The sequence below is a fragment of the Bufo bufo genome, chromosome 1 (genome assembly GCF_905171765.1).
Source record: "Bufo bufo chromosome 1, aBufBuf1.1, whole genome shotgun sequence".
In the NCBI taxonomy this organism is placed as follows: domain Eukaryota; kingdom Metazoa; phylum Chordata; class Amphibia; order Anura; family Bufonidae; genus Bufo; species Bufo bufo.
The window spans coordinates 57,049,019-57,066,210 of NC_053389.1; the positions used below are offsets into that span (position 1 = coordinate 57,049,019).

Here is a 17,192-nt window from a genome sequence, read left to right on the forward strand (position 1 = left end):
ATTACCTTACACAATGGGTTAATGTAATTATCACAGGCAGGAGAATACACAGTGTCTTCTGTCCTGGAGACAATTGGGAAGTAATCCAATTTATCTCCAAGGGCAGAGGCAAAACTCCATTAGCCACATGGTATCAAAAGACAATAAAAGACATAAGAATATTTAACTGTGCAGCTATTGCATAAAACATAGACATTTAACATATCCCCAGATGGCTCAGGTCTGAGCGCATATTATTAGGTGAATGGCACTCAGACTAAACGAATACAGTAGAATCGCCATGGAGCCAAAGTCTTTCACATAGTCTTTCGTTATCCGAATGGGCTCCATGGCATAGCTATCTGGGGTATCACTGTGCAAATAGGGCAAGTACCAAATGACCCGGCTTTCATGTCTTTGCAGGGGAAAATCAAGTGTTTCAACATGGGGCCATAGTCTAAAGGAAGCAGGCGGGCAACCAGGCTTCTCCAATGCAATGTGGCGAGATTGGTCGGTGCCATCCACAGATCCCCCCCCATAACGGTGCCATCCACAGATCCCCCCCCATAACGGTGCCATCCACAGATCCCCCCCATAACGGTGCCATCCACAGATCCCCCCCATAACGGTGCCATCCACAGATCCCCCCCATAACGGTGCCATCCACAGATCCCCCCCATAACGGTGCCATCCACAGATCCCCCCCATAACGGTGCCATCCACAGATCCCCCCCATAACGGTGCCATCCACAGATCCCCCCCATAACGGTGCCATCCACAGATCCCCCCCATAACGGTGCCATCCACAGATCCCCCCCATAACGGTGCCATCCACAGATCCCCCCCATAACGGTGCCATCCACAGATCCCCCCCCATAACGGTGCCATCCACAGATCCCCCCCCCCCCCCGATAACGGTGCCATCCACAGATCCCCCCCCCGATAACGGTGCCATCCACAGATCCCCCCCCCCGATAACGGTGCCATCCACAGATCCCCCCCCCCCGATAACGGTGCCATCCACAGACCCCCCCCCCCCCCGATAACGGTGCCATCCACAGGATCCCCTCCATAAGCGCCATCCACAGGATCCCCTCCATAAGCGCCATCCACAGGATCCCCTCCATAAGCGCCATCCACAGGATCCCCTCCATAAGCGCCATCCACAGGATCCCCTCCATAAGCGCCATCCACAGGATCCCCTCCATAAGCGCCATCCACAGATCCCCTCCATAACAGCGCCATCCACAGATCCCCCTCCATAACAGCGCCATCCACAGATCCCCCTCCATAACAGCGCCATCCACAGATCCCCCTCCATAACAGCGCCATCCACAGATCCCCCTCCATAACAGCGCCATCCACAGATCCCCCTCCATAACAGCGCCATCCACAGATCCCCCATAACAGTGCCATCCACAGATCCTCCTCCATAAGGCCCCTTTCACACGGGCGTTGCGGGAAAATGTGCGGGTGCGTTGCGGGAACATGCACGATTTTTCCACGCGAGTGCAAAACATTGTAATGCGTTTTGCACTCGCGTGAGAAAAATCGCGCGTGTTTGGTACCCGGCTTGGGATCGGTGTTCTGTAGATTGTATTATTTTCTGTTGAGGAAGGGTTGAGACGTATGCATATATATCCATGCATGCCTGCAAACACGTGCGGGCATGTATGGTATATACAGTACAGACCAAAAGTTTGGAAACACCTTCTCATTCAAAGAGTTTTCTTTATTTTCATGACTATGAAGGCATCAAAACTATGAATTAACACATGTGGAATTATATACATAACAAACAAGTGTGAAACAACTTAAAATATGTCATATTCTAGGTTCTTCAAAGTAGCCACCTTTTGCTTTGATTACTGCTTTGCACACTCTTGGCATTCTCTTCATGGGCTTCAAGAGGTAGTCCCCTGAAATGGTCTTCCAACAGTCTTGAAGGAGTTCCCAGAGATGCTTAGCACTTGTTGGCCCTTTTGCCTTCACTCTGCGGTCCAGCTCACCCCAAACCATCTCGATTGGGTTCAGGTCCGGTGACTGTGGAGGCCAGGTCATCTGGCGCAGCACCCCATCACTCTCCTTCATGGTCAAATAGCCCTTACTTTCAAAGTTTTCCCAATTTTTTGGCTGACTGACTGACCTTCATTTCTTAAAGTAATGATGGCCACTCGTTTTTCTTTACTTAGCTGCTTTTTTCTTGCCATAATACAAATTCTAACAGTCTATTCAGTAGGACTATCAGCTGTGTATCCACCTGACTTCTCCTCAATGCCACTGATGGTCCCAACCCCATTTATAAGGCAAGAAATCCCACTTATTAAACCTGACAGGGCACACCTGTGAAGTGAAAACGATTTCAGGGGACTACCTCTTGAAGCTCCTCAAGAGAATGCCAAGAGTGTGCAAAGCAGTAATCAAAGCAAAATGTGGCTACTTTGAAGAACCTAGAATATGACATATTTTCAGTTGTTTCACACTTGTTTGTTATGTATATAATTCCACATGTGTTAATTCATAGTTTTGATGCCTTCAGTGTGAATCTACAATTTTCATAGTCATGAAAATAAAGAAAACTCTTTGAATGAGAAGGTGTGTCCAAACTTTTGGTCTGTACTGTATATGCATACATTAACCACCGCATCATGGGGTGATGTGCGCAGATGTGCCCAGCATCTGCGCACGTCTGCCCATGGTGATCCCCAGGGGCTCATGGTGGCCCCTGTGGGAAATATGTGGTCCCTGGAAGCTGTGCCCCCTTATAATCCCCCTTATATTAGTATATACATGTGCCCCCTTATATGTGTCCCCTTATAGTTAGTATATATTTCCTGTATGACCGTGTATATATTGGCCCTGTATGGCAAGTGGGGACATATGCATGTCCCCTGTATGTGATGCCCCAGATATATGCGAGGGTGTGTGTATATATAGATATGTGTGTATGTATTTGCACACGTGTCTATGTATATACACTTATGTCAGCATGACAGTATGTATGTGGGCTTATTGCTGCCCATTCATACCCCCGGTTTTGTATGTGTTTATAGATGTGCCCCAAGCATCTGTGGATATATATATGCATATATGCAATTCCAACTGTTATCAACAGAGTTGTTTAGAGAAAAACTTGTGCTGATAGCCTGTAGGATAACAGCTGATTAGCATCTAGTCCCCTTTTGTTCAGGCCCCTTACAATCAGACTCTCTGGCACCGTTCGTGAGAGGGCCTTCTAACCAGAGACATCATAACCTGTTTTCCACACCTCTGCACCATGGCCATGCCCATTACTCCCAGCATTTTTGGGACTAGGAGGGGGGACTAAGGCACACTATGATGTCACATGCCTGAGGAAGGAGGAGGGGGTTGCTTTTGGGCTATAAAACCCCAAACCGGACAGAGGTGCCCTCTCTTGCAACCAGACTAGATACATGGGAGAGTGCAGCTCCATGATGACCGCCTGGAAATGGCCTACTAACGCTGGAAGGATTAAGTATATCCCCTGACCCCCGACCGCTATATCTCTCCCCTGGTTAACCCACACCCCTGGTCCTGTAACCCCTATATTTGTGTCCCTGATGTGTACCCTGGGCCCTGATTTACCCTTGCCGTGTTACTGGACACCCTGATCCCCCAAACTCTTGCCTTATTGTATCCTTGTTTGTACCCCTGATCCTGTGCCACTGGTGCCCCTGATTGTATTTGTGGTTCAGTTACACCCCCCTGATGACCCCCACTGTATCTCCACCGTGTAACCCTTTCCCTACCCTGATTAACCCCTGGTGGTAACCCCTGCTCAAACCCTGCGCCCCCCCCCCCCCCCCTCACTGTACACTTGCAGGGTATTTACCCTTGCATTGCTGTACAGTTATCCCCATTGTTAACCCTTTGTGTTTGTGGTCGGTTTACACCCCTGTAAGGCCACCATTAACCCTTTGTCGTACCCCGTAGGGACAGTGAATAGTCAGGTGGGGTGGGCTGTTATTACTTGTATGTGTGAATTGTCTAGTTAGTTTATGGGTGGAATATGGGAATGTGTAGTGTAGTTTAGGATTGTATATTTAGTGCTGTATTGCTAGTGTATTTCGTGCGTTGTGTATTGTAAGTAATAAATACTGTGTTACTTGTAACTATCTGTGTAACGTGTAGTTATTGGCGATAGTTAGTTAGGCGCATGCAGCTAGCGTAGTGATTAGTGTAAAGTATAGCAAAGGTATTGTGTTATTATTATTATAATATAAAGGCATAAATGGGCGGAGTTATCACTAGATGGCTCCTCCCATTTATGAATATTAATTATCGATATTTGCATAAATATTGGTGATTAATATTCCCCCTTTACATTTTCCCTTATAACATGGTTATAAGGGAAAATAATAGCATTCTGAATACAGAATGCATAGTAAACTAGCGCTGGAGGGGTTAAAAAAAAATATATATTAACTCGCCTTAATCCACTTGCTGGCGCTGCCGGCATCTCGTCTGTCTCCTTCTGTGCTGAACAGGACCTGTGGTGAGCATTCATTCCAGGACCTTTTGGTGACGTCACTCCGGTCATCACATGATCCATCACCATGGTAAAAGATCATGTGACAGACCATGTGATGACCGGAGTGACATCATCAAAAGTCCTGTAACTGTACTTAATGCTCACCACAGGTCCTATTCAACAAAGGAGACAGAAGGAGATGCCGGGCTACGCGATCAAGTGGATTAAAGGGTTTCTATCACTTCATATGACATAATTAGCTGGCAGACACTAGCGATCTGCTAGTGTCTGCTCTGGCCAACCATCCTACTATAATCACTTGTGGGGCAACGGTTTTGCTAAAAAACTAACTTTTATAAATATGCTAATGAGCCTCTAGGTGCTATGTGGGCGTCATTAGCACCTAGAGGCTCCGTCTACCTTCATACACAGCGGCCGCCCAGCACGTCCCTCCAGCCCGCCCATGTCCTCCTCCGTGTGACGCAGCGGCCGAATTCTCGCGCATGCGCCGTGCGCGGCTGTATTCGGCGCATTAGAGATGTCTGAGCTCGGAGCGGTCAGACATTCAATGCGCATGCGCGGCTGTATTCGGCGCATGCGCATTGAATGTCTGACCGCTCCGAGCTCAGACATCTCTAATGCGCCGAATACAGCCGCGCACGGCGCATGCGCGAGAATTCGGCCGCTTTGTCACACGGAGGAGGACATGGGCGGGCTGGAGGGACGTGCTGGGCGGCCGCTGTGTATGAAGGTAGACGGAGCCTCTAGGTGCTAATGACGCCCACATAGCACCTAGAGGCTCATTAGCATATTTATAAAAGTTAGTTTTTTAGCAAAACCGCTGCCCCACAAGTGATTATAGTAGGATGGTTGGCCAGAGCAGACACTAGCAGATCGCTAGTGTCTGCCAGCTAATTATGTCATATGAAGTGATAGAAACCCTTTAAGGTGAGTTAAATTATTTTTATTTATTTTTTAACCCCTCCAGCGCTTTTTTACTATGCATTCTGTATTCAGAATGCTATTATTTCCCCTTATAACCATGTTATAAGGGAAAATAATAATGATCGGGTCTCCATCCCGATCGTCTCCTAGCAACCATGCGTGAAAATCGCACCGCATCCGCACTTGCTTGCGATTTTCACGCAGCCCCATTCACTTCTATGGGGCCTGCGTTTCGTGAAAAACGCACAATATAGAGCATGCTGCGATTTTCACGCAACGCACAAGTGATGCGTGAAAATCACCGCTCATGTGAACAGCCCCATAGAAATGAATAGGTCCGGATTCAGTGCGGGTGCAATGCGTTCACCTCACGCAACGCATCCGCGTGGAAAACTCGCCCGTGTGAAAGGGGCCTAACAGCGCCATCCACAGACCCCCTCCATAACAGCGCCATCCACAATTTGTTTTAATATGGCCTTTGAACATAATTTTTCAAGTAAAATCATAAACCCCTTTTTTTGTCATTTTGGTGTTTTATCCCGATTAATCAATGAAATTATCGACAACTAATCGATTATTCAAATAATCGTTAGCTGCAGCCCTAGATTGCGGACATTGAACTAAGGTTTTTTAAAGCACAGGGACACTTTTTTTATTTTTATTATTATTTTATTTAACTTAAATTATTATTATATTTTTTTTTTTTTGTCCCACTTTAAGGACTAATGTGATCACTGCTACTAAAGAATATCTGCCTTTTATTAAAAAAAAACAATATAATAATAATCCTGACACATATGAAGTGAACAGAAGACAAGCAAAATAAAAACGCATCGGCGGCCGTGATTAGAGACTCGTATAGTAAATTTTTTTATTTTTTTTTAATGAGGTGTCCTTAGTTAGTTGTGTATATATTGTATATCGTCTATGGATGGAGGAGCTGTGCAAATCTTACCGAGTGGCAACGGCCAAGAAAGCAGATGTCTTCAACTTCTCAACAGTTCTTGCTATCATGTGTCGTGTAGTTCCACACTGTATGTATACTCATTAAGACGTACACTCGCTGTATGCATAAATGACATGAAAACATACGGTACACACAGACATACCTGGTACATACACTCCGAAGCACTACATGCTCTTCTGTACGTACCTAGCACTCGGTGGGAGGCTGTGCTGATACATACGCAGTGTGTAGATGTCAGTGGCCGGTTATAATAGTTACTTGCTTCCCTCCCGTGACCCAGGCAGTCTCTCAGTATGCCCTCTTTATTACTCACCATTGTAGTCAGGACTGCTGCGGATTTATCATTTCTTTGTCTTCCCTCTACACTACCTTCAGAACATAGGTTCCAGTGCACACATTGCTCCAAGAGATTTGCGACAGAACGCCTGCTGCGGGACCACATGCGAAACCATGGTACGTGTTTGATTCATGTATATATTAGCAATACTTGGATATTAGGCTACTTTCACACTTGTGTTGTAAATTTCAGTATTGAGGTCCGGCAGAGGATCTCAACACCGAAATTAAACTGATTCGTTTTGATTTTGCACATCGGGATGCATCTGTTCCGTTAGGATGCGGTTGTGTGAAATCAAAACGGAAAAAATCCGTTATTTTAGGCTCCTAAAAAAAAAACGGATCTGTCACCATTGACTTACATTGTTTTCAGTACCGGATTTGTTTTTGTTCTGTTTTTATAACCGGACACAAAACGTAATTCTGAAGGAACGGAAGACATTCTGATGCACCCTGAACGGATCTTCTTCCATTCAGAATGCATGAGGACCAAACAGAAAGTAGCCTTATAAATATGTTACCGTTTAAAAAAATTAAAGGCTATGTACACCTTTGGGGACAGATTTTTTTTTTTTTATGATTTCATTTGAGTCTAAAAAGATTTTTTTCAATTGGTCTTTATTGAATATATTGAGCCATTCTGTGACAAAGGGTTAACTGTTTTTCTAGCTGTGTGCATCCTACTTTTACTTTGTGGGTTAAACCTTATCTCTAAATAACTAAATGGTCATAAACACTTATTTAAGCCACATTCTTATCAGTAAGATAAGGGTTGAGCTTTGAATGTTTATAACAGGGATCAGCAACCTCAGGCGCTCCAGCTGCTGTGAAACTACAATTCCCAGCATGCTCCATTCACGTCTATGGGAGCTATGCATGCTGTGAGTTGTAGTCACAGCAGCTGGAGTGCCGGAGGTTGCCTACCCCTGGTTTAAAAGGTCAGAGATAAGGAGGCTGTCAGCTCCCTGCCTGACAGAGCAGAGAAAATTCAGATCCTGCTAGTAGAGCATCTCAGCTCTGTACAGAGAAAAGGACTCCATATTATTATTTTTTTTAATAAAGACCAATTGAAAAAATTCTTTTTTCCAGCTGATAATGAGTACAATGCACCAATTAAAAATTTGCCCATAAAGGTGTACATAGCCTTTACATTTTTTTTTAGATTATATATTAATGAATTAAGCTGGTTCTCTGGGTTATAGATACTGATGATCTATTCTTAGGTTAGGTCATAAGTATCAGATTGGTGGGGGTCCGACACCCAGCACCACATTTGGGCAGTTGTTCTCAGCAGTCGCTGGAAACTGTGCAGGCTCTGTCCACTGTGTAGTGTCTGGCACCAGTGTACTGCAGCTGAGCTGGCATTCACTTGGCATCTGCAGTACCCCGGCTCGGCCACTGCACAGTGCAGGAACCTTCTGATTTCGGCTCCTTTCACTGCATAGTCTCTGGTGCCGGCCGGCAGCTGTCCGAAACAGCCGATCAGTAGGGGGTGGGGTGTCGGGTGTCAAACCCCTACTGATCTGATGTTGATGATCTATCCTGAAGATAGGTCATCAATATCTAAGTCCCGGAAAACCTCTACAACATCCTTCAACACCTACCAGACTGTGCAAGCTCCTCCCTATAGGTAGTCATCATAAGAATTCAGTATTCTCTTTGTACAGACCAGGGATGCTCAACCTGTGGCCCTCCACCTGTTCCAAAACTTCAACGCCCAGCATGCACTGATGGCTGTATGCTGTCCGGGCATGATGGAAGTTGAAGTTTTGCAACAGCTGGAGGGACGCAGGTTACAGTGCACGCATGAAACAGGAACCATTTCTTGCGTGCGTCATAACCTCAGCTCCGCTCTGTTTTGCAGTGAATCATTATAAGTGCCCCTTGTGTGATATGACCTGTCCACTTCCTTCTACCTTACGGACCCATATCCGCTTCCGACACAGTGATGAGCGCCCATATAAATGTCAGCATTGTGAGTACAGGTGAGTGCTCAAGTGTTCAGAGACGGTACATCCATACTAAGCACTGCAGAGAACGACTATGACGAGTGAGTATGAAGCCCCTCCTGAGTGTGCTGCAGCCATCTTAAACATAGAATGTGTCGGCAGATGAGAACCATTTGGCCCATCTAGACTGCCCAATATACTGAATACTATGGATAGCCCCTGGCCCTATCTTATATGAAGGATGGCCTTATGCCTATCCCATGCATGCTTACACTCCTTCACTGTATTTGCAGCTACCACTTCTGCAGGAAGGCTATTCCATGCATCCACTACTCTCTCAGTAAAGTAATACTTCCTGATATTACTTTTAAACCTTTGCCCCTCTAATTTAAAACTATGTCCTCTTGTAGCAGTTTTTCTTCTTTTTAATATTCTCTCCTCTTTTACCGAGTTGATTCCCTTTATGTATTTAAAAGTTTCTATCATATCCCCTCTGCCTCGTCTTTCTTCCAAGCTATACAGCTTGCAGCATGCTCCCAACAGAGACTAATGGCCGATCACTAAATGGCTCGGGGCTCGAGTGTTCTGGTTGGTCCCTGTACCCCAGAGACCCAAATATACAACTTGTATAGGAAACCTAGCTCTCTAGAGCACAATAAGTGATGTCAATCGGATATTTAATTACTTTTTTTTTTTATTAATTCTATTTCTGATGGTAGTTTTTTTTTTTTGAACACCATTTCATATCCCTACCACTAAAAAGAAAAAAATTGCAAACTCATAAAACAGAAAAACAATAGGGAGACGTGGGGCCAGATTTATGGATAGTGTCATACTTTACACTTAGAATACGAATCCCATTCTTAATACTAGACGTTTTTACCATTCTAGCTCGTGGGCTTTTGTAAAATTGGAGTATCGGAAATACTGCACCAGATTTAACTAGAATTCTGTTCATGTGCCATAAATTTGTGCACCAGAATTTTACTGTCTAGTGTGTTTTACGCCACCTATAAGATGCCTGTAGAAGCTCCCAGTACAGGAAAAGGATACTAAATTAGGGTATGCAATGTGGTGCATGTCAGTTAGGGCCCTTGTACAAGACCGTATGCCCTCCGAGACATATGGTCCATGAGCGGGCCATATGTCCCGGAGCGACATTGATCGTGCGCACGGGAGCGCACAGCATCATAGATTACAATGATGCTGTGCACGTCGGGCCGCCCGCAGGGCTATTGTCTTCCACTTATAAGATCATATGAGTGCGGGACAATAGCCCCGCGGGCGGCCCGACGTGCACAGCGTCATTGTAATCTATGATGCTGTGCGCGCGATCAATGCCGCTCTGGGACATATGGCCCGCTCACAGAGGGCATACGGTCTTGTACAAGGGCCCTTATGCTTGTTGTAATTCAGTAGTTACAGGGCTTGTGCCACCAATACATTACGCGACACTTTTGTCATTTACTTTCTGATACAGGTGTTTAACCTTTTGCCTACCGCCACACGACTTTATACATGGCGGTGGTAGGCTCTTATTTGTAACCCGACGCATAAAAGCGCCAGGTCACATGGCGATCTGCCAGCACCCCATGGCTCCCCGCTGTCATTAGACAGTTGCAATCACAGTGAGGCGTGCCGAGACCAGCAGAAGCGGTCTCGCTGTGTGGCATCCTTGTAGCACCCTGCCAAGATGTCCATATAAGAGTCTCTACAGGGGGGCGCTCTCTCGTCAGCATGATCTGGGTCTGACAGAGAGTTAAGCGAGACGGTTTGTCCAAGCATCTATTTTATATTAAGGAAGACAAAGGCCCGGAGTTATCACGCCTTTACTCCAGAATTCTGGCCTCAAAAAGCCACAAAATGAGGCTTTTGCGACTTTTTGGACTTACCTTTTGCATTTTACATCACTCCAGTTTTGAACTACGGGGGGGGGGGGGGCATGGACAGCTATGTTAATGTGCTTCACTCCAGATTTATCACCTTTTTCATTCAGAAAAAAATATAATAAAAAAATATATTTATTGGTTTTAGCAATAGTATAGTGGAATGTGTGGGTGTCGATGCGTCGTTTCGTTCTAACACTTTGTTTTAATGCTGTCTAAGACCTTGGCTTCGTGGAAGCAAAATCCGTTTCATCCAAAGTCGCGTGAGGCTGCGGTGAATGAATTCAGTATTCACTTCTGCATCTTTAAAAACATTTAAAATTAGCAATCCAAGATACCAGCCGGTACCAAACCTGACTTCGGATTCCGAATTTTAAATGTTTTTAAAGATGTAGAAACGAATACTGAATGCAACGCCCTACTTCGGTTGAAACGAATTTTGCCTCCACGGAGGCCATACATTTTAATGCTGTACGGAGACAGGTCTCAGACAGCATTAAAACTATAAGTGTCAGAAGGCATCGACTTTGTATCTGCAATCCGAAGCTCAATTTACTCAGGCCTAGCGGTGACCATCACCTATTGTTATCTATACACAGGTGTTACGTTTCTCCCGTTCCATGTGCGCTTGGCAGCTGAAGGCATCTGTGTTTGTCCCATGTTCATATGTGCCCGAATTGCTGAGAAACATGATGTTTTAATAAATGCAAATGAGCCTCTAGGAGCAACGGGGGCGTTACTGTTACACCTAGAGGCTCTGCTCTCTGCAACTGCCGCGCCTTCTGCACTTTGACAGGACCAGGCAGTGAAAACGTCTTCACACCTGGGTTTCTTGATATCATGTATTTGTATTTTTTTTCTACTTTTATATCTGACATTTGCTCTTTTATAGCTGCAAGAATCTGGTTGATCTTAGGAAACATTTGGACACACATAGCAAGTTGCCTGCCTATTGTTGTGAATATGAAGACTGCAGCTTCAGCGCCCGCTCCCTCTGCTCCGTCAAAGCGCATTACAGAAAAGTGCATGAGGTAACTGGGGTCATTGTGTGAGGAATTGGCATTTTTAATTTTTCGAGACTTGTGTAGAGTGTTTTTTAGAGCAAAACATTTATTTCCTTGCATATCTTATTTAAAGGGTCACATCCCTTATAAAGGAGGGTAAAGGAGTATTTTTTTAACTCGGTATTCTTAGGAAACATTCTTTTTTTAATTTTTGGCGTTTTTTCTTTTTCATTTCATCAGTACTCTATACCATTGTAAATGAAATACAAAGTATTGTCCTTCTGTAGCTAAATCTCCTATATAGATAGCGAACCCATGTCAGTTTACTGCTGCTGTGAGAGGAGTATGTTATCTGAAGGGTAATCCTCATGATAATAGTGTGTGTAGAACCGTTAAAACAGCGCTGTAGCTTTGTTGTTCTCTTGACCGGCCTAGATAAAGATGTCCACATAAGAGCATTGCATCGATTAGTGTAACATGTGATGCTCTTATTGAGTCACTACAGGGGGCGCTCTCCGGTCAGTGATCTGGGTCTGACTGAGAGAGTTAAGCGAGACGGTTTGTCAAAGCATCCATTTTATATTGTTATCACGCCTTTACTCCAGAATTCTGGATTCAAGAAGCCACAAAATGAGGCGTTTGCAACTTTTTGGACTTATCTGCGCAAAAATATTGCTACTTTTTGCATTTTTACATCCATCACACCAGTTTTGAAATATGGGTGGGCATGTTAATGCGCTTCACTCCAGATTTGTCACTGAGACTTCAGATAGTCCCCTCATTATAAATTGCCCCCATAGAACATATTTAGCTGGTTATGAAATGTGATTAACATTTTTTTTTTGGTGTAAGTGTCTAATATTTGGTGACTGGTTCTAGGTCTGAAGTACTTGACCCACTGCTTACCATTAATGACCCTACTGCATAAAGGTGTTTTCCGGGAGTTTTGGCGTCTGATAAATGGGGTCCAATGCCTCAGGATCCCTGCCGATCAGCTGTTTGAGAAGGCACCGGTGCTTGCAGTAGCGCCACGGCATTCTCTCAGCTCACCAAACACATTGTATAGCGGTTGTGCTTGGTATCACATCTCAGCCTCATTTACTTCTGAGCTGCGCCTAGGCCACGTGACTGATAAACGTGTCTACACTGGCCTAGGAAAAGCGGAGAGAAGGCGGCGGCGCTACTGTGAGCTCTGGTGTCTTCTCGAACAGCTGATCGGCGGGGGTCAAGAGGTAGGTCATCAGTATAAAACTCCCTGAAAACTCCTTTAAGGTACCTTCACGTGTCATGCTCTTAATGGGATTTTCCCAGAATGACAACTTATCACCTATCCTACAGTATGTGTGATCAGTGTACGTCAGACTGCTGAGCTCCCCACCGATCACGAGAATGGACTTCCCATGTTCGAATGGAGCACTGGATGAATGAAGCGGCAAAGCACATGCTCAAAGTCTGAGGCTGCCGAAGATAGCAGGACTGGTTTGGTGAATAAGCTGTCCTTCTAGGACAACCCCTTTAGGTCCCTCTGCTTCCTACTGAGACAACTAAGAACAGCTTTTTGGGGCAGAACAGCCCTCAGTGCTGCTTGAAGTTGCACTCACTATTAAAGGGGTTGTCTAGGATTGAAAAAATATGGCTGCCGCGTTTCCTCAATAGCTCCACAACTGTACACAGTTTGTGTGTGGCATTGCAGCTCTGTGCCATTCCCGTCAGTGGAGCTGCAATATCAGACACCCTGGTGTGGTGCTTTTTCAGGAACAAAGCAGTTGTGTTTTTCTAATCCCAGACAACCCCTGATATGGTGCTGTTTTTTGGAAGATAACAGGCTCTCTCAAAGACCTTGGGTATAGCTGCTGCCACGCGGGCACTAAGCAAAAAGTGTTAACGCCTCTCACCAGCTATACCTCTCCTGCGGGCACTGAGCTCACCAGTTTTAGCTTAGTGTCCGTAGGAGGCAGATATCTGCTCTGCAGGTCTTGCTTTTACACTCACTTGGGACCAGGGTGGAATTATCCCCCGTTTTACCCACCTCGCAGTACAGAGGGATGCCCCCTACCCTCCCCAGTAGCCAGGACAGAAGAAAAGGTGACCAAATCCTCCACCGCCCACCAGTGCTGGGCCTTCTCTGGCTCAGGTCCTCCCCCACCAAAGGGAGCGACTTGGGAGGCTGAAGGACCCTGCTGGAGCCAAGGCCGGACAAGGGAACGGGAATCAGGTGAGTATGGGAGCACCACCTAAAATCCCATCCGCCGCCCACCTCTGCCTTCTGCAGCTTGGCTGTAGCACAACTGACCCCAGCAAGCCTGTTCCCTCCTGCAGCTATGCTAAGGCACCACTGTCCCCTGCAAGCCCGGTCCTTCCTGCAGCTATGCTGCGACACCACTGGCCCAGCAAGTCAGAGACCGGGGGAGAGGTGCTGCAACAGCCACTACAGGAATTTTTGCCAGGCTTCCCCCTTTGTGCCCCTTGGCCCCCACCATCTTTCTTGTTGGTGTATTCTCAGTGGTCGTATCCCTCCTGGGGTAGCCGCTGCTTTTCCCTTTCAGGCGTTAGTGTGCCGTCTCGGGCCTTTCTCAGTCCCACGCTCCTGCGTTCTTCCCGCTCTCTGTCGTTCCGGCCGGAAGCCCTTCCGGTTGGCCCCGCTCCTACTTGAGGTCCCGGCTTTGCGACCTTCCAGCCCGCATTGGGTGGGGTGGGAACCATCCTCTGGGGTCGAAAATTTTGCACCCATAAGCTCTCCTCCTCTAGGAGCCTGTGGGTTTCCTCCCCCTTTCATATATATATAATAAAAAAAAACACGGCCCAGTTAACCCCTGGTTCGTTTTCACCTCTTCTACAGGTGGAGTAATTACACCACCTCTGGATGTTGACACGTAGACCCCCGACAATGGTCCGTCCATCCGATGCCTTCGACGAAATTTGCAACAGATGAGGGATGCCGGAAGTCGTCCTGATGGCATGGCAGGCTGAACAACAAGGTGCCATGCTTCGTGACCCCCGAGTGTTAATGACACACACCCTGGTGATTTCCTGGCACAGGTCCAAGCTGCTATACATATTCCCCCTCTGCCGTTGCTCCCCAGGGTTCTCAAGGCAGAAGGCATCCAAGCATTACTTTTTGCAACGGATTGGCCCAGACGGTCGTGGTACGCCAATCTGGTAGCTCTGCTAGTAGATGCCCCGTGGCCACTACCTCCCAGGGAAGATCCCATCTCCCAAGGTCCGATCTTCCACCCGCATTCAGACACACTTCATTTGACGACGTGGTTGTTAAAACCACCTTGTTCAGGAATCATGGAAAGTCACCTTTCTTGTGACCATCACATCGATACGGTGAATGTCTGAGCTTGCAGCGCTCTCGGCTAGTCCATCATTTCTGACTCTGCATCAGGACAAAGTCGTCCTGAGGCTAGTTTTCCCCATTTTTGCCAAGGGTGGTCTCCTCTTTCCATCTGAATGAGCAGATAGTTCTTCCTTCTTTCTGTCCAGCCCCAGCCTAATCCAAGGAGGAAGCACTCCACACCTTGGATGTGGTCCGAACACTCAAAATCTCCCTCTTTGTAGTTTCTGCTGGTCCTCGGCAAGATCTGGCGGCCGCCAAGTCCACTATCGGTCACTGGATCAGGACGTCTATCAGCGTGGCTTATCGTTCCAAGGGCAGAGCACCGCCCCTTCAGATGACTGCCCATTCCTACAGAGTGGTTGGCCACTCTTGGGCGGTATGGCACAAGGCTTACCCTTTGCAAGTGTGCCGGGCAGCTACGCGGTCTTCCCTACGCATTTTCACAAAGTTCTATAGGGTGTTGGATGCGGCTCTTGGTTGCAGGGTGCTGCAAGCGGTTGTGCATTGACAGCACTCATGCTGCTCAAGTTATTTCTTTCTCTTCCCACCCCATAAAGGGTGCTCTAGATGAACGTCCCAAGGTCTGCACTGTGTCCCCCAATGACCTATATGAGAAAATTACATTTTTTGTTACTCCCTGTAAAATCCCTTCCTCGTCTCGTTCAATGGGGATACGGCACCCGCCCCTCTTGTATATTATCTGTGCACTGCGCATGGTTACCTTTCTTGGGTTGTTTTCCGGTTGGTTCGGATATGTCATAGGGTCATTTTCCATGACCGATAACTCAGTGACTACTCCTCCCACTGGGTTTGCAATAAAGATTTACTGAGCAATGTCATGCTATGCTTACACTTCACATAGGCTGTTCTTTCTCGCCCCTTCCCTGCTTCCTAGGGGGATTCAGCTCCCAGGTACAAATGCCACGTTTGTGAGAAATGCTTCACCCGAGGAAACAACCTGACTGTTCACTTGCGTAAGAAGCATCATTTCAAGTGGCCGTCTGGACACCCTCGATTCAGGTATGCGATACTGTAATCCATCTGTAATATCCGTTCACATTGTACGATGCAGATCTCACACTTCCATGATGAGGGTTTATTCACCCAACGTGGTCATGTCTGTGGAGACAGCAGGGGACACATAGATAATGTGTTCCCTGCTAACCTGTGCCCCCATGGTAATAAAAAATCCTAAACACATAAAAAAAAATATATAATTTTTTTCATGGTCTTGACGGAAAGGTTTATTCTGGTTAGAGAAATATATCCACTATGCACAGGGGATAACTATTAGATCGGTGGGGGTCTAACCACTGGGACCCCCACCGATCACGAGAATGGGGGCCCATACCCCGTGGAGCCCCCTGAAAGGGCCAGAGCGGCTGGTTGGAAGTGGAGCCCCCTGAAATGGCCAGAACGGCTGGTTGGAAGTGGAGCCCCCTGAAATGGCCAGAGCGGCTGGTTGGAAGTGCACCGCCACTCCATTCATTTCTGTGGGGGCATTGGAGATAGCCGACCTGTGGATAGGGGGTAACTTTCTCTAACTGAAATACCCCTTTAATTGTTTCATTTCAATGTATTTATTCTTGCTTGTTTTCCCCATTTTTATGGCTCACTCACATATTCAGGAATTGACAGGGTTTTCAGTGTCCATGTTTTTGCCGAAGACCATTTCAGATCTTCCTCCAGTGCAAATCCATGATGTGTGAGCCTAGCCTAAAAAAGACCTACAAAATGAATCCATATTCACTCCAATTTTAAATAATACGAAAGCTCTGTGGCCTGCAAAAAAAAAGAAACAAAACTTTTTGGGGTACACTAATGAAAAAAAATCAGCTTTTAGGGTCTGTTAACATTGAGTTTTCTGGCGAGCGAAGAACCACCGTATGGCGGCACGGACACCACTTCATATTGTTTTCAATGGGAGGACACTGTTTACAGGCACGACCACATCAAGGAAATGTTCTTTCTTGCCATGATCGTGGCCACATACCATGGCCCCGTGAATGGCAGTGGGATTTCCCATTCAAAACAACGGCCGCCTGGAAGCTTTTTTTCTACACCAAGTTCGGCTGTAAAGAAACTCCATGTGAACGGCTGCTTAGAGCACAGCATTCCTAAAAATGTCATTTAGCTCTGGGCATAAAGACTCAAAACTGCCCCAGTCATCAGGCAAGGCCAAGAGGTATCTCACGTGTATGGCCCGGTTAAAGCTGATGAATGTCGGCTGAACCCACCGACAAAAAAATTGCAGATGGCACACAGATCACATCCATATTTTGGGTACACGG

The 17,192-nt window shown here is 46.4% G+C and overlaps 1 protein-coding gene across 1 annotated transcript in view; it reads left to right on the plus strand.

Annotated features, from left to right (window-relative positions):
* The window catches only part of LOC120995606 (histone H4 transcription factor), a 34,401-nt gene that overhangs the window by 15,528 nt on the left and 1,681 nt on the right, over positions 1-17,192 (plus strand). The window contains exons 5-8 of the mRNA XM_040424914.1: positions 6,759-6,836; positions 8,584-8,704; positions 11,447-11,585; positions 15,797-15,921. Coding sequence (XP_040280848.1) covers positions 6,759-6,836; positions 8,584-8,704; positions 11,447-11,585; positions 15,797-15,921 — 463 coding nt within the window. The remainder of the gene's footprint in view (positions 1-6,758; positions 6,837-8,583; positions 8,705-11,446; positions 11,586-15,796; positions 15,922-17,192) is intronic.